The 24,346-nt window shown below is 39.3% G+C and overlaps 1 protein-coding gene across 2 annotated transcripts; it reads left to right on the forward strand.

Annotated features, from left to right (window-relative positions):
- Window positions 1-436: 436 nt before the first annotated feature.
- On the forward strand, window positions 437-21,985 carry exosc9 (exosome component 9). Of its 2 annotated transcripts, none has more exons than XM_088922800.1 (12): window positions 437-591; window positions 1,895-1,989; window positions 2,924-3,043; window positions 10,875-10,977; window positions 12,622-12,759; window positions 16,619-16,701; window positions 17,762-17,894; window positions 18,305-18,393; window positions 19,531-19,677; window positions 19,999-20,162; window positions 21,230-21,305; window positions 21,748-21,985. In XM_088922800.1, the coding sequence occupies exons 1-12, from the start codon at window positions 526-528 to the stop codon at window positions 21,812-21,814; spliced, it is 1,281 nt and encodes a 426-aa protein (XP_088778926.1). In that variant the 5' UTR covers window positions 437-525; the 3' UTR covers window positions 21,815-21,985. The 2 variants fall into 2 exon arrangements, with proteins under 2 accessions (XP_088778926.1, XP_088778933.1); XM_088922807.1 differs by having other exon boundaries at window positions 19,999-20,138.
- The last annotated feature ends 2,361 nt before the right edge of the window (window positions 21,986-24,346 follow it).

Here is a 24,346-nt window from a genome sequence, read left to right on the forward strand (position 1 = left end):
GTGCATCATACGGATCACTGCATTGGCAGCGGAAGACTGCTGGCTATTTGACACCACACTGTGCTTTAAGCAAACAATGACATTCAGTGAATCCAGACTACATTTACGGAGGGAGGTTACATCTCATAGACGTCAGACAAAACTATTTACTATTAAAATAGGTGAATGAATTTATTCGAGGCCCTCCCTGACTTTGCTAGCGATCTCCCGCAGCTACCTTTTATTAAAGGCACGTTTTAACGGAAAATGTGCACGCTGAAATGACAACGTAACGCCAAGAAAGCAGCTGTCAAATAAGTCAAAGTAGAGAACAGTGGCGTAAAACCAAAGATATACAAGGTAAAAAGAAATCTATACAGTATTTAATATAGTATAGTGTCATACAACCGAAAGGCATTTCACATTCACGTGACTTCACATTGACGTCGCATCATGTGTGTCGTCATCCGTCTGCGCCATAGTGCATGTCGTGAGGGGAAACAGAGAGTCCATGTGTAGTAGTTACAGGTTCTGCAGAAATTCAGAATGAGGGAAACGCCGCTGTCCAATTGTGAACGACAGTTCCTTCTGACAGCCATAAAAGAGAAAAAGGTATGATTATAATTTAGAGCTTTAGTTAGCTTGAACAAATCTGCCAAGAAGAATGGGCAAGATTGGTGTGCATAGTTGGTAAAGACTTAACCAGAGACGTGTGACAGTAATTTCAGCTAAATGTGTTTTTTTTAGGAAATATTGAGATCAGGGTTCTGAATACTCACGCAATCAACATATTTCATTTTTTTTCTCTTTAGTAACTTACCTTTAGGAGTCTTCACTTTATACATTCGATTTTTTAAGTGCATAGTTTTGCGATTTCCCAAAGTGAGACACCCTTGGAAGTGTCTAAATACTTTTAAACAAGTAAGCAGATCATTAAAGTCATCGGTTAGCTCTGGAGATTTAGAGCTCAGCGGGAATGAAATCCGGCAGAGGTACAGGGTTGTGACCAATTGATATTGTTGTTAGTTTTCGAAGGTGTTAGTTACTAGGGCATTTCTTATGCCTGAATTAATATTGAGGTAGTAGTGGATTAGTGGTTAAATCCTTGGATTCCTGACAGGTTTGCGTGCCGCGGTAGTACTCTTGAACATGACGATTGTATCCAGAGTGCACCAGCAGATCCAGCTGTATAAATAGGTCCCAAAATGTGAATGTAAAAAGAGCTAATCTCTTGTAAATCAGCAAAACATTATATCTGCATAATTTATTATTGTTATTTATATTATTGCATTTTTGCTGCTTATTAAATAAATTAGCCCCTGTGTCAATCTTCAGTATGATGGTCAGTTAATTTCTAAGGTTCTTCAGTAAATATGACACATTCATTTGTAGATGGAAACTAATTTAAAAAACCTCGTCATGTCTACTTTGTAACCATACTGTTACTTCTAGATTCCTAATTGTGAACATTTTAGATTCATTTGGTGATCTTAAATTTTCTGTTCAAAAATACACTTTCGTGCTGTTTTTTCACTTATTGTTACTCTCTTAACATACCTGACATCTGAATATATCTGATAAAACACTCTGTAAAATCAAGGGGAAAAAAGAACATGCTTATTGTTACAAGTTTAATTGATAAACAATATATATGGAAATAATCTGTTTACAACACTACCATTCAATATATAAAGATATGAAATTGAGAAGGAGTACAAGAATAAAATAATATTTGTTGGCTCTGTAAAACAAAATTGAAAATGATTATCTTTTTAGTCCATTATTCTAGTTTTTGAGATTGTATTTTAACATGAGCTTGTGTTTAGTTCTAATAGTGCGGTATATATGGTTTATATAACTCACTAAAATTTTGGAACTTTGAAATAAATATCACTTTTTTTTTGTTTTGTTTCAGCGCCTAGATGGAAGACAAACGTATGATTACAGAAATATCAAGATCACCTTTGGTACAGAGTATGGATGTTGCATTGTTGACCTTGGAAAAACAAGGTAAACTTTTGTCTAATCCGCAATTAATGAGAGATTCATTAAGAGTTTTAATGAAAGATAAGAAATCTTGTTGAATGCTTTATTCTCAGCAAATCAAATTAAATGTGATCTCAGGCACATTGGTGTTTAAATTTGAACATTTATGCCTGCATTGCTCCATTCCCTGCTATCTGCACTTTTTTCACCAGTTCTTTGTTAATTATTAATACGAACGCATTTCTGACAGTTTGTCCTATCTTTTTTAAGGAGAAGAGAGTAAAGTACATGTATTCATAGTTTGATTTGTGTTTGAATGGATTTTGTAAGTATTGTGTAAATGAACCAGAACATCTCTTGTGAGTGTGAAAAGTACAGCAGCAGTTCTCAAACTCTCTTGGAAAACTATTCACCTGAATTGTAAGGATAGCACACATTGTAGGATAGCAGCAGAAATTTTATTGCTGTTAAAAGGAGCTGTTTCCATACCTTTGCTACTTCAGTAGCAGTTACAAATGTGAAACTTTAAGTCTTTAGGTGGTTTTTTAATGAGAGGAGTATGTTTGTTTCACAGGACAAATTTTAAAGGGTGAAATTTTGGTTATTTCAGCCAAAGGTCTAGTTCTACATCTACTTTTGTCCTGTATTTGTTTTTCATTGATATCATTGCTGAAAAATCTATCTCACACAGATCAGTTATGTACAATGAAAGTGTAATGTTCTGTGTTATCTCGTTATCTTGTGATTACCTTGTTAATTTAACACAGCACTTAATTGCTTGTGAAAAATACTTTATCACTTACTTTTTGTGAAGCTCTCCTTTCCAACTGTGATTTTTACCTGTAGTAATCCAGTTAGGAATTTACTGAAGAATTTTTACATCCTTTTGAGTGAAAAGGCGAATTCATAATGCAAGAAATTGTATATGGCTAATAAAGTGATCTTATCTTATTTTCAGAGTGTTGGCTCAAGTTTCCTGTGAACTTGTCGCTCCGAAAGAAAATCGCCCAACAGAAGGAATTCTCTTTTTCAACCTGGAGCTATCACAGATGGCTTCCCCTGCTTTTGAACCTAGCAGGTATAATTCCCAACTACTCTTCAAATATAATTTTAATAAGGAATTAAATTCAGACGAATAAGAAAGGATGCTGAATTTAAACAAAACAGTGTGCCTTTTATATAGAAAAAAGTTAGGAAACCCATGTTATTTTGAAACTCAGTAAAATCCAGGGGTCTTAGCTGTGTGCCTTTCATTTGAGATGTACTCTGTTGCTACTGTATGCTGTAGATTATTCTTCTCTTAGACCTACAATACTACACATAATTAATCAACACACATCCCACATATCAAGCTAGTTAGAGCTACAATGCATTAAAAAGAAATGTAATGCACTTTAGTGTGTTATACAGTGGTGTGAAAAAGTGTTTGCCCCCTTCCTGATTTCTTATTTTTTTGCATGTTTGTCACACTGAAATGTTTCAGATCATCAAACAAATTGAAATATTAGACAAAGATAACACAAGTAAACACAAAATGCAGTTTTTAAATGAAGGTATTTATTATTAAGGGAAAAAAAAATCCAAACCTACATGGCCCTGTGTGAAAAAGTGATTGCCCCCTAAACCTAATAACTGGTTGGGCCACCCTTAGCAGCAACAACTGCAATCAAGCGTTTGCGATAACTGGCAATGAGTCTTTTACAGCGCTGTGGAGGAATTTTGGCCCACTCATCTTTGCAGAATTGTTGTAATTCAGCCACATTGGAGGGTTTTCGAGCCTTAACCGCTTTTTTAAGGTCATGCCACAACATCTCAATCAGATTCAGGTCAGGACTTTGACTAGGCCACTCCAAAGTCTTCATTTTGTTTTTCTTAAGCCATTCAGAGGTGGACTTGCTGGTGTGTTTTGGATCATTGTCCTGCTGCAGAACCCAAGTGCGCTTCAGCTTGAGGTCAAGAACAAATGGCCGGACATTCTCCTTCAGGATTTTTTGGTAGACAGCAGAATTCATGGTTCCATTTACCACAGCAAGTCTTCCAGGTCCTGAAGCAGCAAAACAGCCCCAGACCATCAGACTACCACCACCATATTTTACTGTTGGTATGATGTTCCTTTTCTGAAATGCTGTGTTACTTTTACGCCAGATGTAATGGGACACACACCTTCCAAAAAGTTCAACTTTTGTCTCATCAGTCCACAGAGTATTTTCCCAAAAGTCTTGGGGATCATCAAGATGTTTTCTGGCAAAACTGAGACGAGCCTTTATGTTCTTTTTGCTCAGCAGTGGTTTTCGTCTTGGAACTCTGCCATGCAGGCCATTTTTGCCCAGTCTCTTTCTTATGGTGGAGTCATGAACACTGACCTTAACTGAGGCAAGTGAAGCCTGCAGTTCTTTGGATGTTGTTGTGGGGTTTTTTCTGACCTCTTGGATGAGTTGTCGCTGCGCTCTTGGGGTAATTTTGGTCGGCCGGCCACTCCTGGGAAGGTTCACCACTGTTCCATGTTTTCGCCATTTGTGGATAATGGCTCTCACTGTGGTTCGCTGGAGTCCCAAAGCTTTAGAAATGGCTTTATAACCTTTTCCAGACTGATAAATCTCAATTACTCTGTTTCTCATTTGTTCCTGAATTTGTTTGGATCGCAGCATGATGTCTAGCTTTTGAGGATCTTTTGGTCTACTTCACTTTGTCAGGCAGGTCCTATTTAAGTGATTTCTTGATTGAGAACAGGTGTGGCAGTAATCAGGCCTGGGTGTGGCTAGAGAAATTGAACTCAGCTTTCCAAAGATGTGATAAACCACAGTTGATTTATGTTTTAACAGGGGGGGCAATCACTTTTTCACACAGGGCCATGTAGGTTTGGATTTTTTTTTCCCTTAATAAAAACCTTCATTTAAAAACTGCATTTTGTGTTTACTTGTGTTATCTTTGTCTAATATTTCAATTTGTTTGATGATCTGAAACATTTCAGTGTGACAAACATGCAAAAAAATAAGAAATCAAGAAGGGGGCAAACAGTTTTTCACACCACTGTAGTTATATATACTGATATGTTACTGTGGAACTAGAATGTGCTAATTTTGCAGTAGATATAATAATAATAATTGCTTACACTTATATAGCGCTTTTCTGGACACTCCTCTCAAAGTGCTTTAAAGGTAATGGGGACTCCCCTCCACCACCACCAATGTGCAGCCCCACCCGGATGATGCGACAGCAGCCATAGTGCTCCAGAACGCTCCCCACACACCAGCTATCACTGGGGAGGAGAGCAGAGTGATGAAGCCAGTCCATAGATGGGGATTATTAGGAGGCCATGAGTGGTAAAGGCCAATGTGTAATTTGGCCAGGATGCCGGGGTTACACCTCTACTCTCTTCGAGAAACGGCCTGGGATTTTTAATGACCACAGAGAGTCAGGACCTCGGTTTTACGTCTCATCCAAAGGATGGCGCGTTTTTACAGTATCCGTGTCTCCGTCACTATACTGGGGCATTAGGACCCACACAGACCACAGGGTGAGCGCCCCCTACTGGTCCCACTAACACCTCTTCCAGCAGCAACCTTAGTTTTCCCAGGAGGTCTCCCATCCAGGTACTGACCAGGCTCACACCTGTTTAGCTTCAGTGGGTTGCCGGTTGTGAGTTGCAGGGTGATATGGCTACATATGAAAGTATGTCCTCCGTTTCGCTGATAATGTACCATGTATTTTTTGACAAGAGAAAAGTCATGAGGAAAAATATTAATTCTTTATGGCGCTTTGAGATTGAGTAGAATACTGTTATGTGTTATCACTACAATTGCCAGGCCAAAGGAATTGTCAGAAGAGTCACACATGAGACCCATTTGACCCATTGAGCTCATTTGGTCCTGTTTCTGTATATTTCTGTATGTTAGCCAATACTGGGTGTGCTGGGATCAAACCTCACAGTTATCACCTCCCCAGAAAATAGTTTGGACAATCTAGAGCAGCCAATCAAAGCTGCATTGCATTTCTTCCCATGTAAACATGGGGACTACATATAGACTCCACAGGCAGAATTGAACCCAGGATCCTGGAGTTGTAAGGCAGTTATGATAATGATTAATTGGATTAATTACTGCACTTGTTTCAATACTGGTTTAACTGGACACCAGTTCAGGCTCAGAGTGGATGTTAGCAAGACACCAGAGTTAACATTACTCTTTCAGACAGTATCACAGGATCTTTAATGAACAAATCTGTAGTCAGGATATTGGATTAATGTCTCACCCGGAGAATGTCATCTCTTATATTACAGCTTCTCTGGTACTGGACTGGTATATTGGTTTATAAATTCTGGGTGGGAAGAGTGTCACCTCTGGTTCGTGAAAGTCATATAGGGCAGCACTCTGAATTTCCCTGAAGGTCTCGCATCTCTGTAATAGCAAGACTGAAAAGGCCTTTCTTAGTTTCTGAGACCTGACAAGAATAGCTTGTAAGGTGGTAATGAGCCAACCACGCTACTGGGCTGCATAAGCCTTAGGATGATTAGCCTTAGATTATTAATTTTACAATGTAATGTTGTTAATTAAACCTATGGGAGGATCTGTGTTTAGTGCTTCATTATCAACCCATTTAGTAGTTAGTAGTTAATTAATCCCAGGGTCTCATCTTGCAATTTCTTGAAAGAATGCAGGATATTGGCTTTAACAGCATGGCTGTCTAGCTTGTTCTATACTCCCAAAATCCTTTTGGTAGAGAAAAGCTTCCTATGCTTGGGTTTAAATGTGCTTCCATGTAGTTTCCACTCACGTCCCCTAGTTCGTTTTTCACTGTTAAATCTGCCGGATTGACTTGATCATTGACTTTCAATGCTTTTGAATACATGCAGGGCCCCCTTGTAGTCTTTTCTGTTCAAGACTAAAAAGGTTCAGTTCCTTTAGCCCGGAAGTGAATGTATCCGATTGCTCTTCTTTGGACTGATTCCAGAACAGTAATATCTTTTTTGTGACCAAAATTGTGCACAGTATTTTAAATTAGGCCTTACTTGTGCGCTAATCAGTTTTAGCATAACATCACTTGATTTAAATTGGGAGATTTTAACTATATATCCTTGCATTTTGTTTGCCTTATTAATTGCTTCCACTCCTTTGCCTAGAAGATGTAAGTGATGTTACTATAAACACCTAAGTCTTTTTTCATAGGTTATGTCTTCTGTCTCATCATTTTTCTTCTCATTGTAAGAATAATTATACTTCTTTGTCTAATTTTTCTTCCTAGTTTAACTGTGATTGATTTGGCAGCTACAGTTTAGGTATAATTTATGAGAATGTGTTGGAAATGTATGAGCTTATTTCTGGAGCTGCTTCTCTCAAATAATCTCTCAAATTATCAGTAAAATTGGCCAGCAGCACTGAGTGACAGGTGAGCAGAGGTCTGCTCCACCGTGCTCCTGCCGGGGGGGAGCGTGACCCAGGGTGATACATCATCAGAGCGATTAATTTTACAGCTATACTAATGCACTTACATTTTTAATGCATATCAGGGAATCAACACATCATAATTTGTGATCGTTATGATGTGTATGATACATGACCAGAATAATTCACAAGCTTTTCCAATTTGATAAACATTTTGGCTTTGAGCGGTGAGCAATCAGAAATTGACCGGGGCATTTCTGGCAATTGTATCTGAGCTTCTGGTTGCCTTTTGTCTCCAGTTTATCTTAATACTTTACTTCCTGAAGTCTTTAATAGCAACAGGACAGGCATCTCCAAAATATTGAATTATTTTTTCCCTTTTCAAACAAATGCTGCTCCTTAACAAATACCAGTATTAATGTGGTGTGAACATAAGTTCTCAAAAAAGTCCAAAAAAGAAAACTTCACTGAGTGTTTTTATTTACCACATTGTGATTTAAAGGGTGCTTTATCCAAGGATTATGGGGCTGAACAAACGTTAAAAAAAATTACCTTAAAGACCTCAAACATTTTGAAGTTTACAGTTGAACAATGTCCCCCCAGCAAATATAAATGTCCAATGTAGACACATTTATTTTTAAGTATTTTTATAGCATTTAATTCCAACAAAAATACATAATACATAATCTCCATATTAAAGTAATGTTACAGGATATGGGGGAGCCGTGGTAGCTCAGATGGCAAGGGGGTCTAGCTCCTGGCCGGAAGGTCCTGGATTCAATCCCAGGTGGGGGCAGGTGATTTAGCTTGCTCTAATTCCTTCCAGACAGTTCCCACGTCCACTCAGCCTGCTTTCCACATGAGTACCGGGGGTTAATCCTTCTGGGGGTATTAGGCTGGCCGGAGCGTGATGCTTACCACATCACATCCACCTCCAGTGTCAGTTGGTCGAGAAAAATGGTGACCCTTGCCCCCCATTCCCCATGGGCCTTTCTGGCCTGAAAAGGGACCTACTGTACCTACAGACCATGGGAATTGTTGGTACAGAGTTTCACATTAGAACAATTTCTGAGAAGTACAAATGGAGAATTTTGAATCCCCTTCCCTTGCCCCTCCTATATCTTCCCTCTCAGAAAGGAGTGAAATGAAAGGAGAAAGAGATGGAAGATAAAAAAAGGGCATAGCAAAATACTTATTACACTGAGCACTCTCTAGGAAGCCAAAAAGTGGATGGCCAGTCCTATCAGGAATCATCTGAATAGCCAATTAGTGTCAGATAGGTCTAGGGTGGAGAAGGGAGGCTCAAAGTTTCAGGAGCAGGTTACCAGGCTTTATAATGGTGGACCAGAGGTGTATTTTTAACACGATATAAAACAAGGGGTTCGGAGAGCTTGCAGGTAACTGGGTCACAGTATTTTAACAGCTCACAGATCACTCAGCCGAGTTTATTGGGCAGCAAGCGCAGTTGCTCTTTGAGGTTCCTCAATGTGATGAGACAGGCACAAAGACTGAACACAGCCTACGTCTTAACTTAGCTGTCTCATTGGGTTGCCATGTTTGTAAACGTGAGGTGAAGCCAGTCCAAGGACACAAGCATATCTGTCTGGAAGTTACCACACATTCCCTGTTCTGTATTATCCAAGAAAAGCAGGTCCCAGGAGCAACATGTATCAATTTTCCTCCAGCAACACAGGCCTTGGATGATTCTATCGATGCATTATCATGGCTCAGCTCATAGGGCCGATAAGTCAAGGACTCTCCTCAGAAACCTGTCCTGCATCCCTAGCCTGCTATCTTATCAGATTTAATAACCATCGAGTATCTATGGCATGCGTTTGATCCTGAGGTGTGTGCTGTTTGATAGCCACAGGCAACAGCACAGTTTTAGGACACCAGAGGGCAGAGTACCAGTATCCTCAATGCCAGACTTAGACTCTGATTGGTCGGTGTGATACTGAAGTCCTGCGGTCATTGATGCATGACACACGTATCACAGGAATGTTTCCTCTTTCTTGATTGTTATTTTTTAATAATACATCTCCATAAAGAGCTGTATCCCAGGGAGATGCTGAAAACAGACTTCAGTTCTCCCTAGGTTTAGCAGAACATGTTATTATAATAGCAGTACTAAGGGAGACTCAGTGACAGCATAAACTTAAATATAAACAGTTAATATAACAGTTTGAGTGTAATTTCTGTTTAAAGTTTGATGTGTGTGGTATTAATCATGTGGTCTTAAGTCTAAGTTAAATGGAGCCAGTTAATATAAGGAACAAACACTTCTTTGAGGCAATTAAAGGGGAGGGGAACTGCAGTCCCAATATCTTAAAATGTTTTTTAAATCTCTGTGACAAAATAAATACATTGACGTTATAGAAAAATTATACAAATTTCGAATTAAGCACGAAAATGTGAAATTACTGAAAGTCGACATTTTTTCGCAAACTCGCATTCAAATTCCCATGAATTGAGACGTGAACCAGCCCTTCCTGCTCACTAGTCGCCGTAATGACTAATTAAATGTGATGTACAAGCAAATAAGTACATGTTGTGCAGCAGACATTTCGCCGCGGTAATGTTCCAACGTGATCTGTGCGCAGAGCTAACAAGTAAGTAGTGTTTGTCTGCAAAACCGTCTCAAAGTTGAGAATAATTTTTCTTTTGGATTAAAAGAGGTGTATTCACAAGCCTGCTTCTTTAGAATGTAATAAGGCTGCAACAGGTCACTGGAAGTTTTGTTGCCTCGTTCTGAATCTCAGAACATGGCGCTGCGCAAACCTGGAATTTTAGTCTATTTTGTGATGTAAGTTGGAGGTTTTTACAAGTTACGGTGCACATTTTACTTTCATTGTGGTTTGAAATGCACTCATCAATGCTGAGTCTATCTAACCCTGAAAGATCAAAGCATTGTAGTTCCCCTTTGATAGACCAGTAACGTTGTTAATCAGACAGCAGGTGGGACTTTCTGTGACTCACAAATCCCATAAAAATACCTGACCAGCGCACTTAAGGGGGGCTGCTTTAGTGAGCACTCTTGCACTGAGGTAAAACCCGTGTCTGGTTATAGCTCTAAAGTTGTGATTTTTTTATTAAAAGATTTATAGCATGAGTTTTACAGCATATAATTGTAAAAGCAGAAAGGATCTGTAAGAACTTACTTTTTATCTTTCTTATATATATAGTCGTAAAGCTGATTAAGATATGTATTGTATTGTTAGTCCGTTTTGGAATGCAATATTTTAGCAACTATGAAAATCCTTGAAAATGGTGAAAACAGGATTATCGATCTTCCCATTCTGAGGTAATGTTTTCAGTGTCCATTAAATGTGTGTGGAGATAAGTTCTATTTCTTTCCCGTTCAGAGTCCAAGGAACTATCAAAACTTGTGGGTAAGTTTAGTAAATGTGTAAGAATTTTGATTTACTGATATAAACCTCTGATGTGAGATTTACCCTTAACTCACCCTAATGTTTTGGGTATTTTTGCAGGTATGGATAGTGTAAAACGTTTGTTTTTTTTGTTTTCCAGGCAGTCTGAGTTACTTGTGAAGTTAAACAGACAACTTGAGAGGTGTCTGAGGAATTCGAAGTGCATAGACACCGAGTCGCTGTGTGTGGTGTCGGGTGCGAAGGTAAAATACTTTTTTTTATGACCAAATTGAGTCCTTGTACTTGAAGCACTGTGCATCGGGTAACTGGTAGAGAGTACAAAATTTTTTCTTATACTAGGAAGAAAGGTCTAGAGAGCAGGTGATTCATTCCAGCTCTGCTCTTAACTATATGACAACCTTTTACTGGTTTAATTGGGCCAATTTAATCTTTGTTGGTGTTTTAAAGCAACCTAGAAACCTGCAGACATACTGGTCCTCCAGGTCCAAGATTTCATTCCTCTAATGCAGTATGTCCTATGTAATGGGTAAAATGTTGTGATGAATATTAATTATCTACCAATAATTTGTTTACAGGAAGACAAAAGTATGTTAATGATGAGGGGTTAAACTTACTTTTCCAGCATTTATTTTTTTTTTCTGCTGGTCTTTGTTCTCTGGTGTGGCTGTTATGGAGGGTGGTAGCTTGAGGTTATTTTAAGTGAATGGGATCTAGAGATCTGAGATGTGGTTGGACTCAAAATGTGATTCCTCCTTTGGTATGTACTGTGTGTTTTAAGCTGTTTTAAGAATGAAAAGGGTAATAACACCACAGTCTCCTCTAGAGAGAGGAATACTCGAGACACATGAATGCTGCTTCACAAAGTCGTCACTGAGAAGGTGATTTTCAAATGAGTCTAAACATCAGGTTTGTCTTTAAATGTTGAAATAACCTGAGTCGTCTTGTTATTAGTTCTGTGAACCTTAAAAAGAGGATGTTGGTAGTTGATCCATCCATCCATTTTCTAAACACTTTATCCAGTCCAGAGCTGCAAGTGGAGAGCTGGAGCCTATCCTGGCAAGCAATGGGCTGCAAGGCAGGGTACACTCTGAGGGGATGCCACTCCATTATAATAATTGATAATAATTGCTTACACTTATATAGCGCTTTACAGGTAATGGAGACTCCCCTCCTACACCACCAATGTGCAGCCCCACCTGGATGATGCGACGGCAGTCATTGTGCACCAGAACACTTGTCACACATCAGCTATTAGTGGGGAGGAGTGATGAAGCCAATTTATAGATGGGGATTATTCGGATGAATGGTAAGGGCCAATGGGAAATTTGGCCAGGATAGTGGTGTAACACCCCTACACCCCTAATGACCACAGAGAATCGGGACCTCGGTTTTTACGTCTCATCCAAAGGACGGCGCCTTTTTACAGTATAGTGTCCCCATCATTATACTGGGGCATTAGGACCCACACAGATCGCAGGGTGAGCGCCACCTACTGGTCCCACTAACACATCTTCCAGCAGTTTTCCCAGGAGGTCTCATCCAGGTACTGACCAGGCTCACACCTGCTGAGCTTCAGTGGGTTGCCAGTTGTGAGTTGAGGGTGTTTGGCTGCTGGCTGGGCAGTGCAGGGCACACACAGACACACTCACACTGGGGCTAATTTTCCCAGGAGCCAGTTCAAATCCAGGTATGTCTTTAGACTGTAGGAGAAATACACAGCACCTGGAGGAAACCCACTCAAACCCGGGGAGAACATACCAACTCCATGCGGACAGCAGCCCAGGTCTGGCATTGAGCCCAGGGTCCCAGTGCTGCAAGGCAGCAATTGCCAGTACTGCACCAGCACGCTGCCCTTGTTGATACAGTCTGTGTCGGGTGTCTTGCAGGTGTGGCAAGTCCGAGTAGACGTGCATGTGTTGAACCATGATGGTAACATCATGGACGCTTCCAGTATAGCTGCAATCACAGCCTTGTGTCACTTCAGAAGGCCTGATGTCTGCGTCCAAGGAGAGGAGGTCACTGTGGTGAGTGTTATGCTGTGGCTCCAAGCAAGTTTGTACTCAAATGAGGGATAAAGAAGCTCTTTTCTTCTTCTTTGTGGATTTTCTTAAGTGAAAATCACCAAATTGTGCCTGTATGTAGCAGAGCTGTTTATTTGGGGTAATTATATACAGTCTCATTAGTGCTGCTAGTTAATACACATTCAGCATCAAAGAAAGTGATCAATTTAATCTGTAAAACCCAAAATATGAACTGCCAACTAGATTGTTTTTTTCATTTTATTTTGATTTTTTTATACCTTGTGAAATCAATTTTGAACAATTTATGTGCAACACGTACAAATAAGTTCAATTAAAACTATGCATTTTAAAGTGTTATAAAGTCATTAATGTACCTAAAATGAAGCTGCATTCATGCTGATGTTGTAGCATCTTGAAATAATTCTTAATGATTTTAGCTGTTTATCACTGAGAAAGTGAAATGTTTATTTTTTCTTACTGTCACCCCTAATGAGTATCATTGTTCGTTATGAAATACTTTCAAGCTACCTCATGTAAGATATTCTCTAAGAAATGTGACAGTTCTGTTTCTTTCAGTAGCATATTGTTTCTTTACAGTGATTTATGACAAACCGTAAAGCAATGAAAGAAGAAAAACAATTGCCAGTATTTCAGAACTAAAGAGCACTTCTGTATTCTTATACATTTTAGCCCAAGTAGGGCCTCAAGGCCAAGCTGCGAGAGACACTGATGGAAACTAATGGAGACAACATTACAACACTGTAAATAAAGACCCATGGTTGTCATGGCAACATTTGCATAGAAACAAAGCAGGAGGCCTCTGAGGTCTACTATCACCATGTTTTAAACCTCCGTATGCATTGGCTTCCAGGATAATTGTCTGATGTGAAAAACAGAAGCAAAACAATTTTGTAAAAACCTTATAGTGACTTAGCCTCTCCAAAGTGACTACAAATTTGAGAACTAAAAAGGTATATTGTCATGTTATTGATTAGCTGATGGATTAATTACAATATCTGTTTGGTGTACAACTGAAGATATTTTTACAAATATGTATTAGATCCATCAAATAAAAATACTATATGCCAGAATATATAAGTACAGTGACTGGCTGCTACCATCAGAGAAAAACTGCAAAAAAAACATCATCCATCATTATAGTATATGTGGTGTTCACATGTAGAGTTGAGCTGTATGTTTTCTTTATTCCATTACTTGTGTCACAATTTCTGCTTTTTTGAAAGCAGCAGAATGCCGGCAGCACATAAACACTGACAAGGCTGAGTTTCCAAGTAATTGTTCTCACAATGAATTCCTCTGTGGCCAGAAGGCCACAAAAGCAGCTTTTTCTTTTCTGTGAGGGTTTCTTTTAGAGCTGGGTTACAGATGCTCTCTTGTGGAATTCTGTGCCATTCCTCTGGCAGAGCCTGGTGAACCTTGTATCTGCTCACTGGTACCTGAGCCCTAGATGCCACACACATCCCATCTTAAATCTTCAGTGGGGTCTGACAAGTAGGGCATCCCCTGCATAACAGGTACATTCCCATGTCAAAAGAGAGCTGTTATGTGAGTAGCTTAATGCCATGCAGTGTTGTCCTGGAAAGCTGTTGTGTCGTGTCAGTTATGAGCCCACAGAAAAAGGAACAAGTGAGGTCCAGGGACTTGATCAGGTGCACTGTATGTAGCACTATGCAGTCGGTTGGCTGTCAGTCACTACGTCCAGATCTTTGCACGTTGACCTGCCCATTGAACCACTGGTCTGTTGTACACAAACATAACATCACTTTATTGGCCATATACAATTTCTTGCATTAGGAATTTGTCTTTTCGCCTACCCCAGCTAGCTCTCCGTGAGATACAGACACACAGACAGGGAGAGAGAAACTTGAGGTCATTTGTACAGCACCCCTGGAGCACTTGGGGTTAAGGGCCTTGCTCATGGGCCCAACGGAGTAGGATTCCTCTGCTGGCTGTGGGACTTGAACTGGCAATCTTCCAGCAACAGACGCAGATCCTTAGCCACAGAGCCACTGCTCCGCCCCTAAGTAGTGCATCATCCATCACATCTGCGCCACACTTGTTATTATCCATTAGGGTGGTCTACACAATACCTTGATTCATTTCTAAAAAGGACTTGGTTCCACTGTTACATGTCTGCCCAAGGTGACTCAGTCCAGCCTCCATCATACTAATGACACAAAGGCATTGTTCTCTTGATAGGCAGGATAGACTGTATCACCTGCTCTCTCCTTTTATTTTTCCTCACTACCACCAGGTTTGACATTCAACAGTTTAAATCACCTCATGACCTGCGCCCACTCAGTTTATTAATGAGGTAATTCAGTGCAAATGCAACCGGACAGAGTCATTGGAGTGTATCACAGCCAGTCACTAATGTCATTGCAATTATATTGTTAACATTCATAGAGTGTTTTAAGCTAGATGTATTATCCAGCCCAGAATTCTTACTTGTTGTGTGATGTTTTTTGTTTCCATTTTATCTGGAGTGGGGAGAACATTGTTTTTTTATGCTTAGTCTGTTTTCTAGCCATAGAAAAGGGAGAGTTAGGATTGTATTGGGGCAGTTAGGGTAGAAATCAGAGATCCAGTCTTCCGATTATCAGATTGCCTGAAGGGGTTGAAAAGGATGAAGCCATTAGTCTGACCCAGGAATCTCAGCTGAAACAGCTCATTTTTCTGACTTGTCTTCGGCCTGTTTAGATTGAAACAAGCCTACAGGATTTATGGTGGGGTTAAATGGAGCAAGAACAAACCTTGAACCTTCATTTTTATGAGGAAAAAATAAAGGTGTTCCACCTCTACATGATGGATACTGCTTTTGTCCTGATGATTAAGTTTCCGCTGCTCAATGCCAAAAACCTTTGGCTTCTGTACAGAGAGGATTGTGAGGCAGCCTACCTGGCTATTCACCACCGACCAGCCAGCCTTTTCAACTTAAATAAAAACACACACATTGAAATGAGTCTCTCAGATGTTTTGTTAAGAACAGGAAGACACTCAGCCCACCCAGCCTGTTTGCGAGTCTGTAGCTTATTGATCCAAGGGTCTCATGAAAGTGTTTCTTGAAAGAAGCCGGGGTGTCGGCTTCAACCGTTCGGATAGGTAGTTTGTTCCATCCTCCTGTAACCCCTTGTGTATTAAAATGCCCTCCATCGTCAGAATTAAATGCATTTCTACATTGTTTTCACTTGTGTCCTCGGGTTTCTAAAGAAGACCCCTGGGTTGTCTCAGCCAGTGTCTTTGAGCCCTTGTAGCCCTCTGTGTTCTGTAGTAGAAAGCTCCAGTTTGTCCAGTCTGTCAGTCAAACCATGTTCCTGAGTGGTCTTCAAACCTAATAGGAAGAATATAAGATCTTGCAGCCTTGGGTGATTAAGAGAGAACATGTACAAAATAATGAATACTGCTAGATATTATATGTGCATATCAAGCACAGTCAAGTGACATTCTATAAAGTGGTGTCTCCACACATTTGAGAAGGTGGTACGCTGTTACTCAGAAAAGGACCCTTCTCATAAAGGATAAAATATCTTTTCAAACTTTAATTGGGAACATTTAAAGAATTTGTCATCAAAATAAACAATTAAATTTTAGATGTGAGATGTAAGAACATAAGAAAGTAGTGAATGCCATGCTGCCCATATAGCAAAGACTGGAATCCAGTGAAGACCACAGCAGAACTAGGTGCCTGAGAGAGATGGGGAATAAGTCTGTATTTGACTTCTAATTTGTGGACTTGTATTCTTACAGTGATTGTAGCTTATAAGCCTGCAGGGTGTGAATGGCAGCCACTACAGTACAGACTATCCAACATGATTGTGGGCTGTCTGCTGTCTTTTCACAGTTCACCCCAGAAGAGAGAGATCCAGTTCCATTAAGCATATACCATATGCCCATCTGTGTCAGTTTTTCATTCTTTGAGCAAGGGTAAGTGTTCAGTGAAGCAGACCACAGCTGTTTGAATGCATTAGATATTGAAAGTCACCACTGTAAAAACTGATCCCTCAAGGACAGTGCATTGTGTGCACTATTCAGTTGTGTTTTAGGTTAGTCTGGCATCTACAACTTGTATATCTCATACATGCTGTTCTTTGATTATCAAATACTGAAATGAAATAGGCAGCAAAGTACTAAATCATGAGGGAGGTGGTGAAACGTCCATTAGTGTTAATGATAATTGTTTAGTTCTGGTGTAAATGTTTGTTGTGTTCCATCACTGTTATTAGGGGTGTTCTTCTTATGTAAACGATTCGATTTTTAGTGTCTGTTATCTGACATTTTCTAATAAATGTCTAAAATGTGTTGTGAAGTATTTTGAGAAAGGCACAAATGAATGTTTCTCGGTATACAAAACTGCTCACAATCTAATAAAGGGAAAACAGGCTTTTAGCAGTAGCTAAGTGTGTTGGTGGCTTCACAGAGGAAAATGCATTTATTCTTTGCACAGTCTCTACAGAAAACATTTTAATCAAGGAAGCAGGGAATTACTTGATATTTATGACTGCTCAGATGTAGATGTCTGTTGATGACTTCAATATGCCATTAGTATTCCAATTAACAGAAAATTGCTTATGCTCTGTGTATCAGTTTTATCCATTGTCTGTCCATGACTGAAATACTCTTTACTGTTCTGTACAGTTGCCTTTAGTATGCTATTCCTCAGTCCCATGATGTTCTGAGGCTCAAAATGTCTGTCCCTCACATTATGTATTTTCTTACTTTTAGAAAAATGTAAAACTGCTCTGTTGTGTGTATGATTGCCTTAGTAATTCATACCCTTGTTGTTGTGGGGAGCAAGCACAATGTTTGCCTTTTAGAAACAGTCCACTGTTGCTGTTGTTAACACTAGATGTAATTTGGAAAGCAATCAGGTTTTCATCATGTTACCATCTAGAAACTCAAGATGCTGCTGTGATAATTAATAATTTTTCATCTAGGAGCATCTGATATATAATGAATCACTGCCTAAATTATCATATTCCTGCAGGACCTATTTGTTGGTGGATCCCTGCGAACGTGAGGAGAGGGTGATGGATGGGTTGCTGGTAATAGCAATGAACAAACACAGAGAAATGTGCTCTGTCCAGTCCAGTGGAGGAATCATGCTTCTGAAGGAACAAGTAAGAACTCCATTCATATGCAAGAGAGCTGTGTCAGTCATCCACTGCAGGCCAAACTGGTTTCCATTGTATTCTCATTTTTTATCAAGCTCATAGAAATGACAAAATTCTTTAAGAGAGGGAAAATATCTTTATCTTGGTAATTGGTTTTCAGCGAGTTAAAATATAGTTCCCACTTTGCAGTTAAACATCTTTTTAAAAACTTTTTAAGTGAATTTGCAACACTTTGTTTATTGCAGTATTTTGTTCTAGCATTTTTTGGAAAGAAACAGTAATATTGTATTTGAATAACAATTTTCAAAATCACTATTAGAGTAATTGTAATACAGAAAACTGTATTATAGCCTATAAGAATGCATTTTACAGGTTTTACAAAAATGCATATCATTTTGTTACAAAATTGTTTGCAGGTTCTAAGATGCAGTAAAATTGCCAGTGTCAAAGTAGCGGAGATAACAGAACTAATCAACAAAGCCCTGGAAAATGATAAGAAAGCCAGGTATGTGTTTGAGTTTCTGTAATATTGTATATCAATAATAGTCTTGTTATTATTTCTGTTTTTCATTGCAAAATAGAGGACACTTGTTCTGAAGTGTGAAACTTTGCTGCAAGTGTTGCTCTATGTTTTACATCCTTTCCTGGGTTTTGTAAAAGTGTTTTAAATATTTAAGTGTCTTTTTTTTCTAGTTCATTCTGTTTCTAGTTCATTCTGTATGATGATCAAGCAGGAAAGTGTGTCTTGTCACACTTTGCTGGAAAACAAAAGGGAAGGGTAGAGTAACACCAGTGCTTTCTCAGAGCACAGAAAGAAAGATAGTGATTTTATGTGCCATGGAATGATGCTGAAAATTTAGACAGACTACTAGACAGTGGTTTCACTCCAACTAGCCATCCATTTTTCTAACTGCTTCATCCCATTTAGAGTCGCGGTCGAGCCAAAGTCTTTCGCGGCAAGAAACAGGCACAGGGCAGGACAGAGCTTGGATGGAAAGCCAGTCCATCACAGTGCACACATAGGCACAAACACACGCACACTCACACCAAGGCCATTTTCACAGACAATGGGCGAGGAGACCTGAGCATGTGCAGATAGCACCACAGGAATTGAACGCAGGTATCCATTCTCTGCAAGGCAGCAACACTTACCAGAATGCCACCCTTCACTCCTACGAGTTTGTCCTCAATTATGTTACAAACTATTAAAGGAATGAACTGGAGCACAGCTTCAACCAGGGAGCCTTTTTTGTCATTTCCATTAATTTTTCAATTTAAGCTGTGATTCAAAATCAGTGATTCAACAGTTTTAATGCATTTAATTAATTACATCTAGTACAGTAAATCATGTTATATAAATTTTGAGGAAATATTCACCAATGAATTTTATTTTTCCCATTAAATATTGTACCTCTTGTTTCCTTTAAATTGCTACTCTACTCAAAACCATGAACCACAATGTAATAGGTTTCGTCTACATTGTAGTACAAATCGTAAATGTTTATGATTAAACATAGAATAGGTTTCCAAAATGTTGAATCAGTCTAAATCAGCTTCATGTGGTACGGATGCAGTTTGAGCAATGAAAATCTAATGTTGCCCCTTTGCACAGGAACATTATTGGTCTTTTCTTCCTCTCTAGGAAAGAAGGAGGGAAGTTTGGATTTGCCGAGTCAATTCCTAAGCAGTTAATCACAGCGTTTAAGGCGGATGTTGCTCCTGTAGAGATGGGCGATATTGAAGAGAAGGCTGAAGACATCATCAGCAGAACAGAGCCCTCACCAGAAACGTATCCTTTTTTTGAGATGTGTTTGTTCTGCTTTGCACATTGGAAAAACAACATGACCAAAGTTGTTATCAAGATAGTTACTTTCCTGCACTGCCTTGGTTGACTCCAGAACACGCAACGTAATGTAGTCTTTTGACATATGCTTTTAATATATTTAGCTCAAAGTGTTCTTTAGGTAAGTGTTGATGGATGTCAGGGGTACATTCAGACCTAAATGTCTAGATCAGAAGGACATAGAATAGGCCTTGAACACTAGTTCACTGCTAGTGCAGACTTCAGGCAGCGTCTCTGTCCACACCGATACTTTCTTAACTGTGGCAGCGTCCCCTCCCCTGTGCTGCGAGCACCAGGAACTGCCCAGATTGGAGAAGGGCTGCTCAATACCTGGGGACTGGAGGAGACTGAAGACGGCGACGAGCCCGAGGACCAGGTCATGGAAGGAGAGAACACAAAAGTGGAAGGCAAGACCAGAGATGCTGACACAGGCACGCGAAAGATCAAATTCCTGTCCCTCTGTTTGTTGTGTGAATGTGTGTGAGCTTGGGGGCGTCTGGGACGAGCCATCAAGCCGTGTTGTTGAAGCAGATACATTGGGTTCCTTCAGGAAATGGCTGGATGAGATCCTTGGATCAGTTAACTACTAACTGCCAAATGGGCCAGATAGGCTGAAGGGCCTCCTCTCGTTTGCAGTAAGCATTTTATTATCCTGTCCAAGGAAAATCACTATATAAATGTGGGGCTTTATTATTAATACATATAATTGTTAAATGTTGAGAACCATTCCGTAGTGTGCCTATATTGAAAATATTCTCATAGAAATATGTAATCACCTTCAAATGAAAGCCTGACACACAGTGTCTTCAGTACTAACTTCGGCATTTTTATTCCTAAATTATAAACGTTCTGTACTTTCTGTAGAGATATGTTTTATATATATATGTTCTGAATCTATAATGGAGTGACATAGTAGCGCAGTGGTAAGCAATCCTGCCTCACAGCACTGGGGCCCTGGGTTAAATTCCTTGGGTGTTGTCTGCATGGAGTCTGTATGTTCTCCCTGTGTTCATATGGGTTTCCTGTGGGTGCTCCAGTTTCCTCTCACAGTCAAAACACATGCTGATAGGTAAATTGGCTTCTGGGAAAACTGGCCTAGGTGTGAGTGTGTTTGTGTGTGTCTGCCCTGTGATGGACTGGCATCCTGCCCAGGGTATACCCTGCCTTGCTCCTGTTGCTTGCTGGGATAGGCTCCAGCTAGCTACCCTGTAACCCCAAATTCGATGAAGCAGTTAGTACATGGATGAATGTATCTATAATAAATGATAGCAGTGCAAACATTAATAAGTAATAATAAACCTTTATTTATCCAAATTAACCAAATAAGTGAGAACATTTATACAGCAGTGCATTTTACATCTGAGTTAAAAACCTTGCTCAGTGGTACAGCAGTGCCTCTTCCAGGATTTGAACCCACAACTTTCCAAATTAGTGTTTTCCGGAGCCGAATACTCAACACCACTGCCCAGAGTTACTCTATTTTTTCTTTTGTTCATAGAAGAAGCCGTGATCATCTCTGATAGTGAAGAGGAAGATGTCGTCATATTAAACCCAGAAATAAAAAAAGATGTCAAGTGAGTATACTCATGCTTCTGAATTATTTCCCTGTGTTCCCAGTTCCTCTAACGAGCTATCACACATGTTGAAGTCTTCGAAATTAAACCTGTTCTGCCTAAGGTTTTGCAATAAAATCCTATCCTTGGTCTCACTGCTTTTTAGTGTGATGCAAATTTCATGTCTGCTAAGCATTTTTACTGCATTATTGTTTTTCAATACAAACTTCAAATAAAGGCCTTTGTCTGTTTGATTTCTGATTAGTGGGCTATAGGAGGGACTAAAAACATTGCAAAGAGGGCAGATTTCTCACAGATTTGTAATGCAAAATTTATAATCATTTTCACATTTTTATGCTTGTGACAGGGATTGTATTTAAATGAGAAGTGTTGTCTTGTGCTGAATTTTCTTTAAATGGTCACTGTCTAATATTGGTTTTACAATATGTATGCTACTTTATAGAACACAGACCGTGATCCCTCAACAACCACGTGCAGGTGCTTCCAAGAAGAGGAATAAAAAGAAATAAACCTACTGAAGAAAGAGAAAATCAGCTTTCAAAACGAGGAGATTTTATGAACACAACCCATACACAACTTATGTACTCCAATTGTTTTTCCATTAAGCATTGTAATTTTTCTATTCTTTAGTTTTTTATTTTGGCATTCCATGGAAAATTAATAAAAATGGCAAACAGTTCTCACGCTGATGCTTCAAGAACTTCTCTGGCAATATGACATAGGATAAAGGATACTATACATAATACAGGCCAGCATGGCCCCATGTGAAGTAATGATTTAGAGAGCCAGTTATCTATATTATTATCTATAATATAAAACAAGTTATAGATGACCTGGGGATTTTTATTCTGCTCTCCCTTAATTCTTTTTCCAGTGAAGCAACATTTTGAATTTGTATATGCGTTATACCTTATTATATTACTTTACCGCAAAACATACCATATTGATCTTCACAGTTTAATTTAAAAAAACGGGTTTGTCTTAAGTGGGTCGGCTGTAACACCTTCAGGCAGAGCACATCTTGGACATGCATGGGAATCTCATCTCTGCAGGCATTGTGTCCTGGATGAGTGACATGGAGAGAGGTTTCCATGAATACATCTGAATATTGGAATAGGGACTGAGGGGCTGGAGATGGGAATGTCTTAAAGGTCTTTTGGGGTTGATACTAATGGTCAACAAAGCAGTCTTCTGTGTGGCTTTCTTGCAAATGTGTAGTAAATTGCTGTTTTAGCAAAAAAAATACTGAATAATGCACAGCTTTGCTCTTGTTACTTTCACCAATTCAGAATTAGTAAGTTTTAACCCAATTCTAAATTGAGTAGTCTTTTGATTCTTTATTGGGACAAACTTGAAAGTAAACCCCACTTTCAAGTTTGGAACTATCTGTTTGGTTTCCATCAGTAATTGAGCCCTGGTTATGAAGCCTTTGAAAACAAGCAACATAAACTGGACATGTTTCAGGACACCTGGGATTTGCTTGAGAAATGTTATGTAAAAGACTTGAGAATTATTTATTGTTATTAAATTATTTGTTGTTACACCTACTGTGCTTACTTCTCAAGGGCACTACTGTCTTTACCAAGGAGGTCGTATTACTTTTTTTTACATTCACTACTGGACCTGTATGGTACATGCAGTATAATGTGCTTTAGAATCCCATTAATAGCGTCAGTATTTACAGTCATTGCATTGCATCCCCTGAGGCATGGGTGTAATGGTTGTTTAGACAGCCTGCTGATCCTTAATGTTCCAAATACAAAACTTACATGTAAGGTATTCAGCTGCTTCTGAAGCTTGAATGGAAAGGATTCAGCTCATTTTTATTTTTTTTCCCACCTTTTTAGTACAGGATAAGTTTTGCAACAAAGGATCATTGCTCCTCTTAATTTAAACATTAACATTTCAGTGATGCCTGATTTGAGTCCCAACTCATGTTTTATGGAAATATGTTAGCAAACACCTTTAAGGCTCCTTTGTCACCAAATTCAGTTCACCAGGGTGAAATTACTAAGAAACAATCCCAAAGCTAATTTTCCACCTACCAACGAACCCCTTTTTCAAGGGGAAATATGTTAAAATAAGACTTTAAATGATTGATCTAGTTTCTGAAACTACTGTTTTCACCCATGCATACTGAGCACCAGTAGAAATGTATCATTTATAACTGCAACAAAATCAAAAATGATCAAGACATCTTTTTTTAACAAATCATATTTTATTAAATAAACATAGGTAAACTAGTTGTGCAGGTAAACATTTAACAACCGTGTCACTCACATTGCTGTGAAAGTCACAGGTTAGTAGGATGTGTCGTCACCCTTGGAAACAATACAATCTTTGCATCTGTGATGCATGCTTCACAGATGTGGGACTTTCTCACATTCCTTTTGCAGAGAAACAGCACATACAGTACTTTCAACAAGTGGGTTCCCAGGGTTTGACAAGAGATCTTCACTTGGCTCTGAGCTCTAGGTGCCACATTGTCTCAGCCAACAAATACTCACTGGGGCTCAGGTTTGGTGAGCAGGGCATATATAGCATAAATGACACATTCTTAACCCGCAAGAAAGCCAGTGTCAAAGACACGAAGCTTGTAGTGTAGTTAGGTTGCCATCAATCGCTAGAAGTGGAGTTCTGTCATGACTACACGCTCCTGCCCAGACCATCACACTAGAGCCTCCCCATCAATCTTGGTAAGGTGTTGTGACTTATGATCTCCCAGATCCTGACTGTTGGGTTATAATATCTTGCCAGGTTAGAAATTGTTGACAGTGAATGCCCCAGATGGTGAGTTGCAGTGTGATGACTTGGTACAGCCTCCATCATCCTGCTGGCACAGGACTAAAGCTTGTGATGAAAGAGGCGTATTGTTTTCTCTCTGTTTTCTTCTTTTCAGCAGGCTTGGCAGGGTTGGCAGTCAAGAAGCTAAAATAGCTCCTGGTTTATGCTGAGCTTGCACCTGGAGCTATTACTGTCGGTCATAAACAATCAAATTGATGCATTAAACATTTTATCGGTATTATAAACCCATATACTTT

The sequence above is a fragment of the Atractosteus spatula genome, chromosome 1 (assembly GCF_055471065.1).
Source record: "Atractosteus spatula isolate fAtrSpa1 chromosome 1, fAtrSpa1.hap1, whole genome shotgun sequence".
Taxonomy (NCBI): Eukaryota; Metazoa; Chordata; class Actinopteri; order Semionotiformes; family Lepisosteidae; genus Atractosteus; species Atractosteus spatula.

Coding starts and splice junctions, on each gene's coding strand:
- exosc9 (XM_088922800.1), top strand. CDS start 526: ATGAGGGAAACGCCGCTGTCCAATTGTGAACGACAGTTCCTTCTGACA. Junction 1,990..2,923: donor GTTGACCTTGGAAAAACAAG/GTAAACTTTTGT, acceptor TCTTATTTTCAG/AGTGTTGGCTCAAGTTTCCT. Junction 21,306..21,747: donor GAAATAAAAAAAGATGTCAA/GTGAGTATACTC, acceptor GCTACTTTATAG/AACACAGACCGTGATCCCTC.